Source organism: Trichechus manatus, unplaced genomic scaffold (genome assembly GCF_000243295.1).
Source record: "Trichechus manatus latirostris isolate Lorelei unplaced genomic scaffold, TriManLat1.0 scaffold00010, whole genome shotgun sequence".
Taxonomy (NCBI): Eukaryota; Metazoa; Chordata; class Mammalia; order Sirenia; family Trichechidae; genus Trichechus; species Trichechus manatus.
Window position 1 is genome coordinate 23,406,700 of NW_004443946.1, and position 13,155 is coordinate 23,419,854.

The window sequence follows — 13,155 nt, forward strand, 5'->3', positions numbered from 1 at the left end:
TAGCCACCAAGTGTGTGGTGTAGGCTCTCACTTATACTCCTAGACAGGCATGGGTGATTGGTGTAGGCACAAGCATCTGGCTGCAGCAGGGGGACACACTCTGTGCTAGGCAGAGGGCTGACAGCCACCCCCAAGTGTCCAGGAGGAAGGCGTGTCCCTGTTCCCTAGAGCACGTAGGTGGGTAGGTTTTGCAGCCGGACTATGAGCACATAATGCTGTTGGCTGTAAGGACTGGGGGACACTTCTTATTCATGGGCCCCTATCGCAGGTGGCTAGATGGCGTGGGTGAAGCCACCAGTCCTCAGTCCCCTGATGTGGGTAGGTGAAGACCCTGCTTAATGGGCAGAGTAGTGTCAAATGTCTATACCCTGTAGTACTGTGGTAATGAGGGCCTACACTGTTGAGATTGGCCCACACAAGTCTATGCAGGCGGAAAGGCACTCAAAGTTCACGGATCCCTTATGCCTGTGCCTTGGCAAAGGAGCTGTGCCTACCCTAGGTTCCTGGCTTAGGGGAGCCGGCAGTTTATTTTTTCCCATTTGTTAATTTGTTCATGCTTCAAGGCAGGGAGAATGGTTCTGGGAGTGTGACGGATCCTACTTCCAGCCCAGGGGACTCGACAATTGCTGAAGCCAGTCCAGGACCCAGTGCAGAGCAGGGAGCGAGGAGGTAAACAGGAGAGAGGTTTTTCCCTAAGGGTCGTGTTTTTGATCTGCACGGTAGGCCATACGCAATTACTTACCTTTCGCCGTTTGAGGGCTGCTTCTCACTGGTTCTGGGTAGCCATGTAGACTCTCTGGTGCTGAGTCTCTCCCAGTGTGGAAAAGGCACCTCCTGAGTGCGGTTGTTTGCCTGCCTCACCGCTCACCCCTGAGCTGATCAGGCCTGAAGGGCTCAGGCTCTCTCCGGGTCAGGTCTGGTGACTCCTCGCTGCTTCCGAAACATCTCTCCCTCCCTCTGCCACTCAGTCCAGTTCCTCAACTCTGCCTTTGATGTTCAGGGCTCCCAGATTGCCATATATAATCGAATCACTTGTTTTTTTGGGTCTTTGTTTTAAGAGGGTCCACCAAAAGAAGCGTCTGACTTCTCCACCATCTTGGCCCCCCCCCCCTTGCTCACGTCTTTCATTCTTTATTTTGGTTATTTGCATCTTTTCTCTTCTTTTCTTTGTCAGTCTAGCTAAAGGTTTGTCCATTTTATTGATCTTTTCAAAGAACCAACTTCTGGTCTTAGTGATTTTCTATTGTTTTTCTGTTTTCAATTTTATTTATTTCTGCTCTGATCTTTGTTATGTCCTTTTTTCTGGTAGATTTAGACTTAGTTTGCTCTTCTCTTTTTAGTTCCTGGAGTTATCAAGTCAGGCTGTTGATTTGAGATCTTTCTTCTTTCTTCTTGTTGGCATTTATTGCTGTAAGTTTCTGAGTACTGCCTTCAAGTCATCCCATAATTTTGGAATGTTGTGCTTTCATTTTCATTTGACTCTAGGAAATTTGTGATTTCTCTGTTGATTTCTTTCTTGATGCATTGGTAGTTTAACAGTGTGTTGTTTAATTTCCATATGTTTGTATATTTTCCAGATTTTTTCTGTTATTGATTTCTAGCTTCACTCCAATTGTGATCAGAAAAAATGCTTTGTATGATTTCAGTCTTTTTAAATTTATCAAGACCTGCTTTGTTACCTAACATGTGGTCTATCCTGGAGAATCATCCATGTGCACTGGAGTAGAATGTATATTGTGCTGTTTTGGGGTAGAGTGTTCTGTATGTGTCTGTTAAGTCTAGTTGGTTTATACTGTCATTCAAGTCATCTGTTTCCTTGTTGATCTTCTTTCTAGATGTTCTGTCCAATATTGAAAATAGTGTATTGAAGTCACCAACTATTATTGTAGTATTACCTATTTCTACCTTCAATTCTATATATTGTTTGCTTTATATATTTAGGTGTCCCAATGTTGGGTGCATATATATATTTATGATTGTTAAGTCTTCTTGATTAATTGACCCCTTTATCACTATATAATGTCCATCTTTATCTCTTCTGACAAACTTTGCCTTAAAGTCTACTTTGTCTGATATTAAGATTGCCACCCCAGCTGAGTGAAAGCCATTTGTTTGAAGTTGGATAGTGACAGAATTGGAACTAGCATACAGCTCTCCTGGTTCCAAGACCAGTGCTCTTTAAAATGCCGTAGCGCAGAGCATAGAAACGGCCATTTTATAAGGCTTAATTCAGATAGAGACCAGGGTTCTACAGCTTGGAAGAGCACTTGCGGATCATCAGTAAATCTAAATGTCCATCTGAGATCTTCTGGATGAAAGTCAAAAACCACATGACTATGGACAGCAGAGAGAAAAGATTTCAGGGGTTTCCTAATGCTAGTCATTTCTACCTCTTGGATGCCACTTAAATGGATCCATTTCTCCCTGCCTCCCTTCTAGTCAATCTGATACCCATCATTTTATCATCCAAATGCACTCTTGCCCTTACAATAAAGTCCCAGGTCCTCAACACGGACCACAAGGGCCTGTGTGCCCTGCTTTCTTCTTGCTCTTCCAGCTTCACCCTGTTCACCCTTCCCTTCTTTCTCCACTCCAGCCAGGAATAGCTTCTCAAAATTCCTCAACTAGGCCATGCTTTTTATTTTTTTCTTTCTCTCAACTCTGTCTAGATAGCTTAGTTTCCTTTCCACCTAGATCTATGGGTCTCAACCAGGGGACACCTGGCAATGTCTGGAGATGTTTTTGGTTGCCACAACTGGGGGGTAGGGGGGGCTTGCTACTGTCATCTACTGGGTGGAAGCCAGAAATGCTGATAAACATCCTACAAAGCAGGACAGCCCCCCACAACAAAACATCAGCCCAGAATGTCAATAGTGCCAAGGTTGAGAACCCTGACCTTCATAACACTGAGTCTTCAGGTCCCAGTTTAAAGACCACTTCTTCTAAGAAGCCCTCCCTTGATACCGTAGGTTGAGTCCCTCCCCTGCCCCTATATGTTTCCACATTCTTCCCTTCTCCTTCACTGTACTTGGGCCACATGTGGTTATTTGAGGTAATGTATCATCTGCCTTCCCCACCAGTCTACCAGCTCCAGGAAGACAGGGGTGAAGTGTTTGGTTCATCACCTGATCTGCAGTGCCCTGCATGGTGCCAGCACAGTTAGGCATCACATTTTGCCTTGCTGGCCCTACACTACAGAGGAAATGCAGTATGCACAGATGGCCTGTCTTTCACCAGGGTTGGCAATGGGCTCCAAGGGCTTCAGATGCCGGCCTGCAGATACCTCAGTGGTGAAGAGAACAGTCTTGGGAGTCTGGCAGAAGTGGGTTGATATCCTAATTCCTCTACCTCCTAGCTGAGTGGCCTTCAGCAAGTTACTTAATTCTCTGAAACTCAGAATCATCATCTATAAAGGAAAGGTAAAGATAGAACTTGTTTCATAGAGTTGTTGTGAAGATTAAAAGACTAAGTGTAAGTAAAGTACTTAGCACCACCTCTGACATAGGGTAAGGAGTTGATAAGTATAAGAAGAACACAGTGGCCAGCCATGGGCCACTGTGACCTATTCAAAGGGTCCACTATGGGCAAAGGGTCCACCTGTTTAGTGGGCACAGTGACGTGGAAAGAACAATCAGAAGGCAGCCAGGCAGCCTCTCCTTCTTAATTTCTGCAACTCTAAAATGTGCACGCAAACATCCCATCTTACCCATCCTATGGACTTGCTATATGTATCCCTAGTAGCTCCCCACCCAAAGCAGAGATGTACTTAAAAATCACCTACAGGTACAACTGAAAGCAGCTCTCCAGACTGTTTCTTACCACCCCCTCTACTGCTTTTGCCCCTTAAGAGCTCTGACCTGGCATCCCTGACTTCTTATCTGGATGTCACCTCTTCCCAGCCCTTTCAGGACAGCAGCCCAGTTGAACCCTACCTAACTTTAGGTTTCTCCATCTTCCTGGGCTCTGCCTCATGTCAGCAGGGACTCCACACCCTGTTAACAGCCTGGCCAACCACCAGGCCTGAATTCCTGGTACCTAGCCAGGTATCCCAGCTCCCATTAGATCTGAAAGAGAATATGAAACATTTTTACCAAATGAGTTCCAGAAATTGCCTACTGTAGTCCCTTTTACTCTTGGACATAGTCCCTGGGTTGTGCAGTTAACACACTCAGCTGCTAACAAAAAGGTTGGAGGTTCCACTCTACCCAGAAGCACCTTGGAAGAGGGCCTGGCTATCTACTTCTGAAAAATCAGCCATTGAAAACCCTATGGAGCACAGTCTACTCTGACACACATGGAGTTGCCATGAGTCGGGGTTGACTCAACAGAAACTGGTTAACTGGTTACTCTTGAGTGGGGAAACAGGCCTCTTTACTTCCTTTCAGCCCCAATTTAGACATTCAAAAACTGTTTTTAAAAGAAACAAAGATCCATTTCCTAGACTGCTCGGGTCAGCAAACAGAAGTGTCTCTCTGAAGATGGAAGGCTGGACAGGAAGAAGGCCACTGCTCAGCCTACTCTAGAGGAAGTCAAACAGGGCACATGGAGGCTACAGACAGGAAATCCTTTAGCTCTGGGAGCAGACGTTGGAGCCAAGTCCCACACAGGTAGCAACCAGGGATGTTCATATGCAGGAAACTCTACACAGAAACCCTTCCCCACCTGCACCAAAGAGCAGACTCCAACTCATAGGGTGAGGAGGAAGACAGAGGGGTCTAAGACCCACAGCTGAGGGAGGAGAGGAGCGGGGGGACTGTGGCATCAGCTCAGTGGGATGGACCCTGTGGTGCACCAGCACAGTGTGGTTCACAGTGAACCACAGGCGCCCAAGGGTTTAGCAGTTCCCCCCACAAAGCCGACAGACCTTACTGAAGTCTCTTTCCTGACAAAACAGAGGCAAAGATCAGCCTGCCTCCTTGCTACCCTGTGGCTGCCATTGACTGTTGCCTTCCTGCCCTCCGGCCAGTGAAACCTGAAGGGTCAGTTTCTAGATCTGGGCTGATTCTCTTTCACTTCCTGGTTCTCACACCTTCAGCCTGAGAGACTGTGTGGTTCACCTCCTCCTCGCTCTACAAAAGGATGATTTTTGTTTGTTCATCCAAAGTTTTCAGTGAAAGGTCTGCAAACTTAAAAAGAAGCTCAGCAATTTGGATACCTGGGAAGCTATTTAAAGGGTCAAAACAATGAAGTTAGGTTCCTTTAAGATTCAAATCAGTTCAGAGGTCGTCAGAGGCTAAAGACAAGGAGGGAATGGTGCCTGACTGCTTAATGGGTGCGGGGTTTCCTTCTGGGGGGAAAAAAATGTTCTTTGAACTAGAGAGTGGTGATGGTTGTACAGCATCATGAATGTACTAAATATTGCTAAATTGCACACTTTAAAATGGTTAAAATGGTGAATTTTACACTATATAAATTTTACCAAAATTTAAAAAAATCAATTTATCATTTTTAAAAAAAGATTAAAATCAGTGATCGCCTCCACCCAGAGGCAGTGCTTCCAAGGGGAGAAAAATCTGAGCATAGGGACAGAGCATCAGCATCTTCCCCAATCCACCCAGCCAGGTTGTCCCTGCACCTATTCCTTTGAAGAGGCAGACAGGTGCCTTTTCCCTTTTTTGTCATCCCTCAAGTGTGTAACACACCTCTTTGCCCATAGTCAGTGCCTACTAAATAAATAGTTAAGTGAGTGAATGGAGGCAGAAGTGGCTCAGCAGGGCAAGGATTAGGGTAAGGCAAGTGAGAAACCTAGGGCACAAGATTTAAGGAGGCCCTCACTGCGCTCATTCTCCAGGGTCATGCAAGCTTCCTCAGCCTAGTCCTGCTCTAGTGGCTCAGAGTTGGTGAGAGAAAGTTTCAAGGGGAGATGGCTGTTTATGGAATGGGAAGGGGTTTCCACCATGGGCACCTGCCAGCCTGGGCTTCTTGCCTCGGTTGCCCCAGCCTCTAGGTCGAGGTGTGCCCTGTATGAGGCTGGTCACCTTCCCGTCAGAAGGTCCCTGCTCTCAGGATGAAGGGGAACTTGAGGGAAGTCAGAGGCAAATGTCACTGATGTGGGAACTGAAAAGAGTTATAATGATATTAACTAACACTTTCTGAGTGCCTACTCTGTGCCAAGCCCCATGTTAAGTACTTTATAGCCATTGTTTTATATAATCCCCCCAACAACTGAATAAGGAAGAACTTGGGCTCTGGAGACAGATGGCTTTGGTTTAAATCCCAGCCTTGCCTCTTTCAAGTGATGTGACGTGGGAAAATTACTTAACCTGGCTGGGCCTCAGCTTCTTCATCTGGGAAATGGGAATAATAATTGTACCTAGATCATAATGTCCTGAGGATTATATCAGGTAATACATCTAAAGCAATGAGACAAGCATCTGGCAAAAGGTAAGCACAAGGTAATAAATGTTGTTTGAGTCAGCCCCCGACTCATGGTGACCCCATGCACAATGGAATGAAACACTGCCCAGTCCTGCACCATCCCCATGATCAGTTGCAGATTGGACCATTGTGAACCATAGGGTTTTCATTGGCTGATTTTCAGAAGTAGATTACCAGCCCTTTCTTCCTAGTCTGTCTTAGTCTGGAAGCTCCACTGAAACCTGTTCAGCATCATAGCAACATGCGAATCTACACTGACAAGACCAGTGGTGGTTGTGCTTCAGGTGCATTGGCTGGGACTCAAACCCGTGTCACCCACATGGAAGGCGAAAATTCTACCAGTGAACCACCACTGCCCCCTCGACAAATGTTAGCCATGGTTATTATTATTATTGCCTCTTGTAGCTTAGCAAGGCTAAGTACCTTGCTCAAGGTTATACAGCTTGTTAATGATGAAACTGATCCTGGGACCCAGTATCATTTGATGACAAATCCCATGGTATAAACCACCACACCACATTGCTAAACCTTCTCTGAGAGAAAGAATCAAGAAGAGACCATCAGACCTTGCTACCATTGTGTTGATGGCATTTTCCCTTCTTTCTCCCTTCTTCCACAGCCTGCCTGCTCCAGGCTGAGCTGGTGAACTACGAGCGAGTCAAGGAGTATTGCCTCAAAGTCCTGAAGAAGGAAGGGGAGAACTTCAAGGCCCTTTACCGGTCAGGTGTGGCCTTCTACCACCTTGGGGACTATGACAAAGCACTCTATTACCTGAAAGAAGCAAAGACTCGACAACCAACAGGTAAGGCAGCCATTACTGTTTTCTCACTCTCAACCTCCTCTGGCAGCTCCTAGGGCTTCTCATTGGGGTGGTTGATTTTCATGGGTAGGAGGACCAGGCAGGGGCAGAAAGGGCAAATAAGGCATCAGGGTGTGTGCTAGGATCCAGAGTGAGGAAAGCACACAGTCCGTGCATTTGTCTGGAGTCTGAGTTCCAGGAAGCATGGTGCCTTTTCTCTTCAAGTGAAATACGGAATTCTTCGTCTTTTCCAACCCAGAATCCAGCTTGCTTCATTCATTCAATAAATACGTATTGAATTCTTACTATGTGCCAAGCTTTGTACTGGCCACCAGAAATATAGCTTAGAACACATGGTCCCTATCTGTAAAGACCTCACACTATTGCTGGTGAGAGAGAAGACGAACAGAGAATTTTAGTGCTAAGCCACCATCTTCCAGGCAGCATGCTCTCTTTTACTTCTCTGGTCAGATCCCATTCCTTACAGCATGTGTTATCTGTACCATTCACTTAGATCAAATCCATTAGCTCGCCCGTTCATTCATTCCACATTTATCGAGCAGCTACAGTAGGCCAGGTACTATTCTAGGTGCTGGATATATAGCAGTGAACAAACGAAAGTTGCTACCTTCAAGGAGCTTATGTTGTAATGGAAGAAGATGGAAGTAAACAAATGGACAAGTAAATAATGCAGTATTCACTTATGGTAAATGCTATGAAGGAGCCCTGGTGGTGTAATGGTTAAGCACTTGGCTGCTAACCGAAAGGTCAGCAGTTCGAACCCATCAGCAGCTCCATGAGAGAAAAGGCCTGGCCATCTGCTCCTGTAAAGATTACCGCCTGGAAAACCTATGGGAAAGTTGTGCTCTGTCCTGTAGGGTTGCTATGAGTTAGAATGGACTCAATGGCACACAACAACAACAAGTGCTATAAGAAAAGAAAGCAGAATAAAAGGCTAGAGTGATGGGGGTGCTGTTTTAGACCAGGTGGTCAGGAAGAGCCTCTCTGAGGAGGTAATACTTAAACAATGATTTTGACTTGATGCTGCTGTTGTTCATATGGTTTATTATTTTTTTAAATGCAATCCTCCTTCCAAGACGTCTTTAAGAACAGTAGGTCAATTTGCAAAAAGTATACCTTTTTTCTTTACCTTTTTTTAAGAACACTGATATCTTTATGTGTTGGTGGTTTGCTTTTTGTATATAACTCATTTTCCCCAACACTACGGGAAGCAGCATGAAGACTAAGAACTGAACTCATTCAACATTTTCTTGAGGATCTATTATATGCCAGCACTATTTTGGGTGCTATGCCTGGCATTTTTTTTTAATACTTTATTGTGCTTTAGGTGAAAGTTTACATATCAAATTAGTTTCCAATTCAATAGTTCATATACAAATTGTTCTGTAACATTGGTAGCAATCCCCACAAAGTGTCAGCGCTCTCCCCATTTCCACACTGGGTTCCCCATTTCCATTTTTTTAGTTTCCTTGCCCCTTCCTACCTTCTCATCTTTGCTTTTGGGGAAATGTAGCCCCCTTGGCCCCCTATAGTAGATTGTTCAAAAGAGCACCTTCCTCACAGGCATTATTGTCTATCCTTTGGGCCTATTATTTGACTGAAAGATGATCTCCGGGAGTGGAGATCTAACTTCAATTCCAAGTTAGAAGGGTGTCTTAGGGATATATTCCCAGAGGTTCCTCTGGTCTCTATCTGACCAGTAAATCTGGTCCTTTCTGTAAATTTGAATTTTGTTCTACAGTTTTCTCCCACTCTAACCAGGACATTCTATTGTGTTTCTGGTCAGAGCAGTCAGTGGTGATAGCCAGGCACCATCTAGTTCTTCTGGTTTTGGGCTAGTAGGGGAGGTTGTGGATCATGTGGGCCATTAACCTTTTGGACTAATATTTTCCTTGTGTCTTTTTTTTTTTTTTTTTCATTCTCCCTACCTTTGGATAGGATGGGACCAGTAGGAGTATCTTAAACGACTGCTTGAAAGCTTTTAAGACACCAGACGCTAGTCACTTTGGTAGGATGTAGAACATTATCTTTATGAATTATGTTGTGCCAATGGACCTAGATGTCACCCGAGACATTGGTCCTTAGCCTTCAAGCCCAGTATCTCAGTCCTGTGAGGTGTTTGGTAATGACTAAGTGGTTTCCATGCACAGTGGTTAAAGCAGCTGGCTGCTAACCAAAAAGGTCAGCAGTTCAAACCCACCAGCCACTCCGTGGGAGAGAGATATGGCAGTTTGCTTCCATAGAGATTGACAGCCTTGGAGACTCTATAAGGTCTCTAGGAGTCAGAATCAACTCAACAGCAGTGAGTTTGGTTTTTTGGTTTTTAAGTGGTTTCCATAGCTCTGCCCCGCTATGTGCTCTCTTATATATATGAATATACCTGCAGTACATCAAATATATATGTAAAAATATCCACAACCATACTTATTTATGGAGCACTGGTGGCAGTATTTAAGAGCTCTGCTGCTAACCAAAAGGTTGGCTTCGAATCCACCAGCCACGCCTTGGAAACCCTATGGGACAGTTCTACTCTGTCCTATAGGGTCGCTATGAGTTGGAATCAACTCAGCGGCAATGGGAAAACCTTTATGCATGCGGGTGCACTCTCCTACAACCTCCCTTACCTATTAAGCATACGTAATGTCAAAACGGCATGAGGGCAGTGTCTGCCCTCCTTTAACTTCACAAGGGGAAAGGAGACTCAACCAGCAGCCCAAGGCTGAATCCTACGGGCAGAGGTCAGACGTACCTTCTCTCTCCACTATCTTTGCCAGTTCCAACACCAACTCTCGCTCCCACAGCAGTCTCTACTTCTCTGCTGGGTTCAATAATTCATTGCAATGGCCACACAGAACTCACAGACTATACTCACAGTTATGGGGTTTATTAGGGAAGTAATAGGTTACAATTCAGGTTGAGGAATGCTCAGGATACAGTTCTTCCATCAGGACAGCCTCTTCCCAGTTGTACTCACAAGCACGCCTCTCCCTAGCCCTCAGTCTGCCCAAAGGCACTCAACTTTTTATCTTCGTGGGCTGAGAAGCCCACGGTGCAGTCTCCTGCTGTTGGATCTCTGCTGCCGGGTCTCTGCTGCTGGGTCTTTTCTGCTGATCTCTCCTTCCTTGGTGGTGGTGGGCTCTTCTTTTTCCCATCTCTGAGGTCACTCATTTCAAGTCCAGCAGGATGGCAAAACGGACCAATTCTCTTGGTAGGCCACAATTACCCTATCACACAGTCCTGCCCAATCACCTGGGTTGGAGTTACAAGACCATAGTAAGAAAGGCCACACAAAAGCAATCCATTACACCTCACATATCTACATGTGTGTCTACTCTTACTATTATTGCAGGTTTGTATATGCTATAGTATTTACTGTAGCTGCCCTTTATTCTTGTGTATCTCTCATTGTCTTCCTTTGCCTTGGTCACATTGTGCTAACTTCCCCCATCTTGTGTATTGCATTTCCCTTCACCAAAATTAACATGTGTCTGCTATCTAGTTATTTTCCCTCCCTCCCCTTCCAATGCCTGGTAATCATCAAAGAATGTTTCTTTCTATGTATAAACCTTTTCTTGATTTTTTATAATAGTGGTCTCATACAATATTTGTCCTTTTGTAATTGACTTTTTCACTCAGCATAATGTCCTTCAGATTCATCCATGTTGTGAGATAGTTCATAGATTCATCATTATTCTTTATCATTGCTTAGTCTTCTATTGTGTGTATGTACCATAGTTTGGTTATCCATTCATCCGTTGATGGGGACTTAAGATGTTTCCATCTTTTTGCTATTGTGAACAATTCTGCAATGTACATGATGTGCATATGTCTATTCATGCCATGGCTCTTATTCCTCTAGCATGTATACCTAGGAGTGGGATTGCTGGATCATATGGTATTTCTATTTCTAGCTTTTTGAGGAAGCGCCATGCCATTTTCCATAGTGGTTGGACCATTTTACATTCCCACAAGCAGTGCTAAGAGTTCCAGTCTCCCTACAACCTCTCCAACGTTTGTTATTTTCTATTTTTTTGATTAGTGCTAGTAATGTGGGGGTGAGAGTGTATCTCATCGTAGTTTTGATTTGCATCCCTCTAATGGCTGATGATAGCCAACATCTCTTCATGTGTTTGTTAGCCACCTGAATGTTTTCTTTGGTGAAGTGTCTGTTCACGTCCTTTGCCCATTTTTTAATTGGATTGTTTGTCTTTTTATTGTTGCGGTGTTGAAGTGTTCTATAAATTTTAGAGATTAGACCCTTTTCAGGTATGTCATTGCCAAAATTTTTTTCCCAGTCTGTAGGTTCTCTTTTTACTCTTTTGGTGAAGTCTTTTGATGAGCACAGATATTTAATTTTTAGGAGGTCCCAGTTGTCTAGTTTATCTTCTGCTGTTTGTGCATTTTTAGTTATATTTTATAGTCTATTTATGCCATAAATTAGGACCCCTCGTTTTGTTGCTGTGTTGTCTTCCATGAACTTTATAGTTTTAGGTTTTACTTTTAGGTCTTTGATCCATTTTGAGTTAGTTTTTGTATATGATGTGAAGTACGAATCCTGTTTCATTTTTCTGGAAATGGATATCCAGATTGCCAGCACCATTTGTTAAACAGACTATCTCTTTCCCATTTAATGGACTTTGACCCTTTGTTGAAGATCAGCTGTTCATAGATGGATGAATTTACTTCTGAGTTCTCAATTCTGTTCCATTGGTGTATATGTCTGTTGTACCAGGCTGTTTTAGTAGGTTCTGAGATCAGGAAGTGTGAGGCCTCCTACTTTGTTCTTCTTCAGTAATGCTTTATTTATCCAGGGCTTCTTTCCTTTCTATATAAAGTTGGAGATTAGTTTTTCTATTTTGTTAAAGAATGTTGTTGGAATTTGGATCAGGATTGCATTATATCTGTAGATTGCTTTGGGCAGAATTGACATTTTCACAATGTTGAGTCTTCCTATCCATGAGCATGGTATGTTTTTCCATTTATGTAGGTCTCTTTTGGTTTCTTGCAGTAGTGTTTTGTAATTTTCTTTGTATGAGCTTTTATGTCCCTGGTTAGGTTTATTCCTAAGTATTTTATCTTTTGGGGGGCTGTTGTAAGTGGTATTGTTTTCCTGATTTCCTTTTTGGAGTTCTCTTTGTTAGTGTAGAGGAATCCAACTGAATTTTGTATGTTGATCTTGTACTCTGCCACTTTGATGAATTCTCCTATTAGTTCCAGCAACTTTCTTGTGGAGTCTCTGGAATTTTCCATGTATAGGATCATGTCATCTGCGAGTAGGGATAGTTATACTTCTTCGTTACCAATTTGGATACGCTTTATTTTCCTTTCTTGCTTTACTGCTCTAGCTAGGACTTCCAGTACAATATTGAGTAAGAATGGTGATAAAGGGCATACTTGTCTGGTCCCCGTTCTCAAGGGGAATGCTTTCAGTCTCTCTTTGTTGAGGATAATGTTGGCTGTTTGTTTTATATATATGCCCTTAATTATGTTGAGGAATTTCCCTTCTACTCCTATTTTGCTGAGCATTTTTATCAGAAAAAGGTGTTGGATTTTATCAAATGCCTTTTTTGCAACAGTTAAGATGATCATGTGATTCTTTTTCTTTATTTATGTGGTGAACTACATGGATTGATTTTCTAATGTTGAACCATCCCTGCATCCCCAGTATGAATCCCACTTGATCGTGATGTATTATTTTTTTGATATGCTATTGAATTCTATTGGCTAGAAATTTGTTGAAAATTTCTACTTCTGTATTCATAAGGGATATTGGTCTGTAAGTTTCTTTTTTGTCATGTCTTCACTTGGCCTTGGTGTCAGGGTTTTGCTGGCTTCACAGGATGAATTAGGGAGTGTTCCTTCCTTTTCTATGTTCTGGAATAATTTAAATAGAATTGGTGCAACTCTTCTTAGAATATTTCTTAGAATTCTCCAGTGAAGCCATCTGGGCCAGGGTT

At 43.5% G+C, this 13,155-nt stretch overlaps 1 protein-coding gene across 1 annotated transcript in view; it reads left to right on the forward strand.

Annotated features, from left to right (window-relative positions):
- Positions 1-13,155, forward strand: part of TTC9 (tetratricopeptide repeat domain 9) — a 68,500-nt gene that overhangs the window by 48,737 nt on the left and 6,608 nt on the right. Inside the window, exon 3 of the mRNA XM_004371111.1 lies at positions 6,998-7,180. Within this exon, the coding sequence (XP_004371168.1) occupies positions 6,998-7,180 (183 nt within the window). The remainder of the gene's footprint in view (positions 1-6,997; positions 7,181-13,155) is intronic.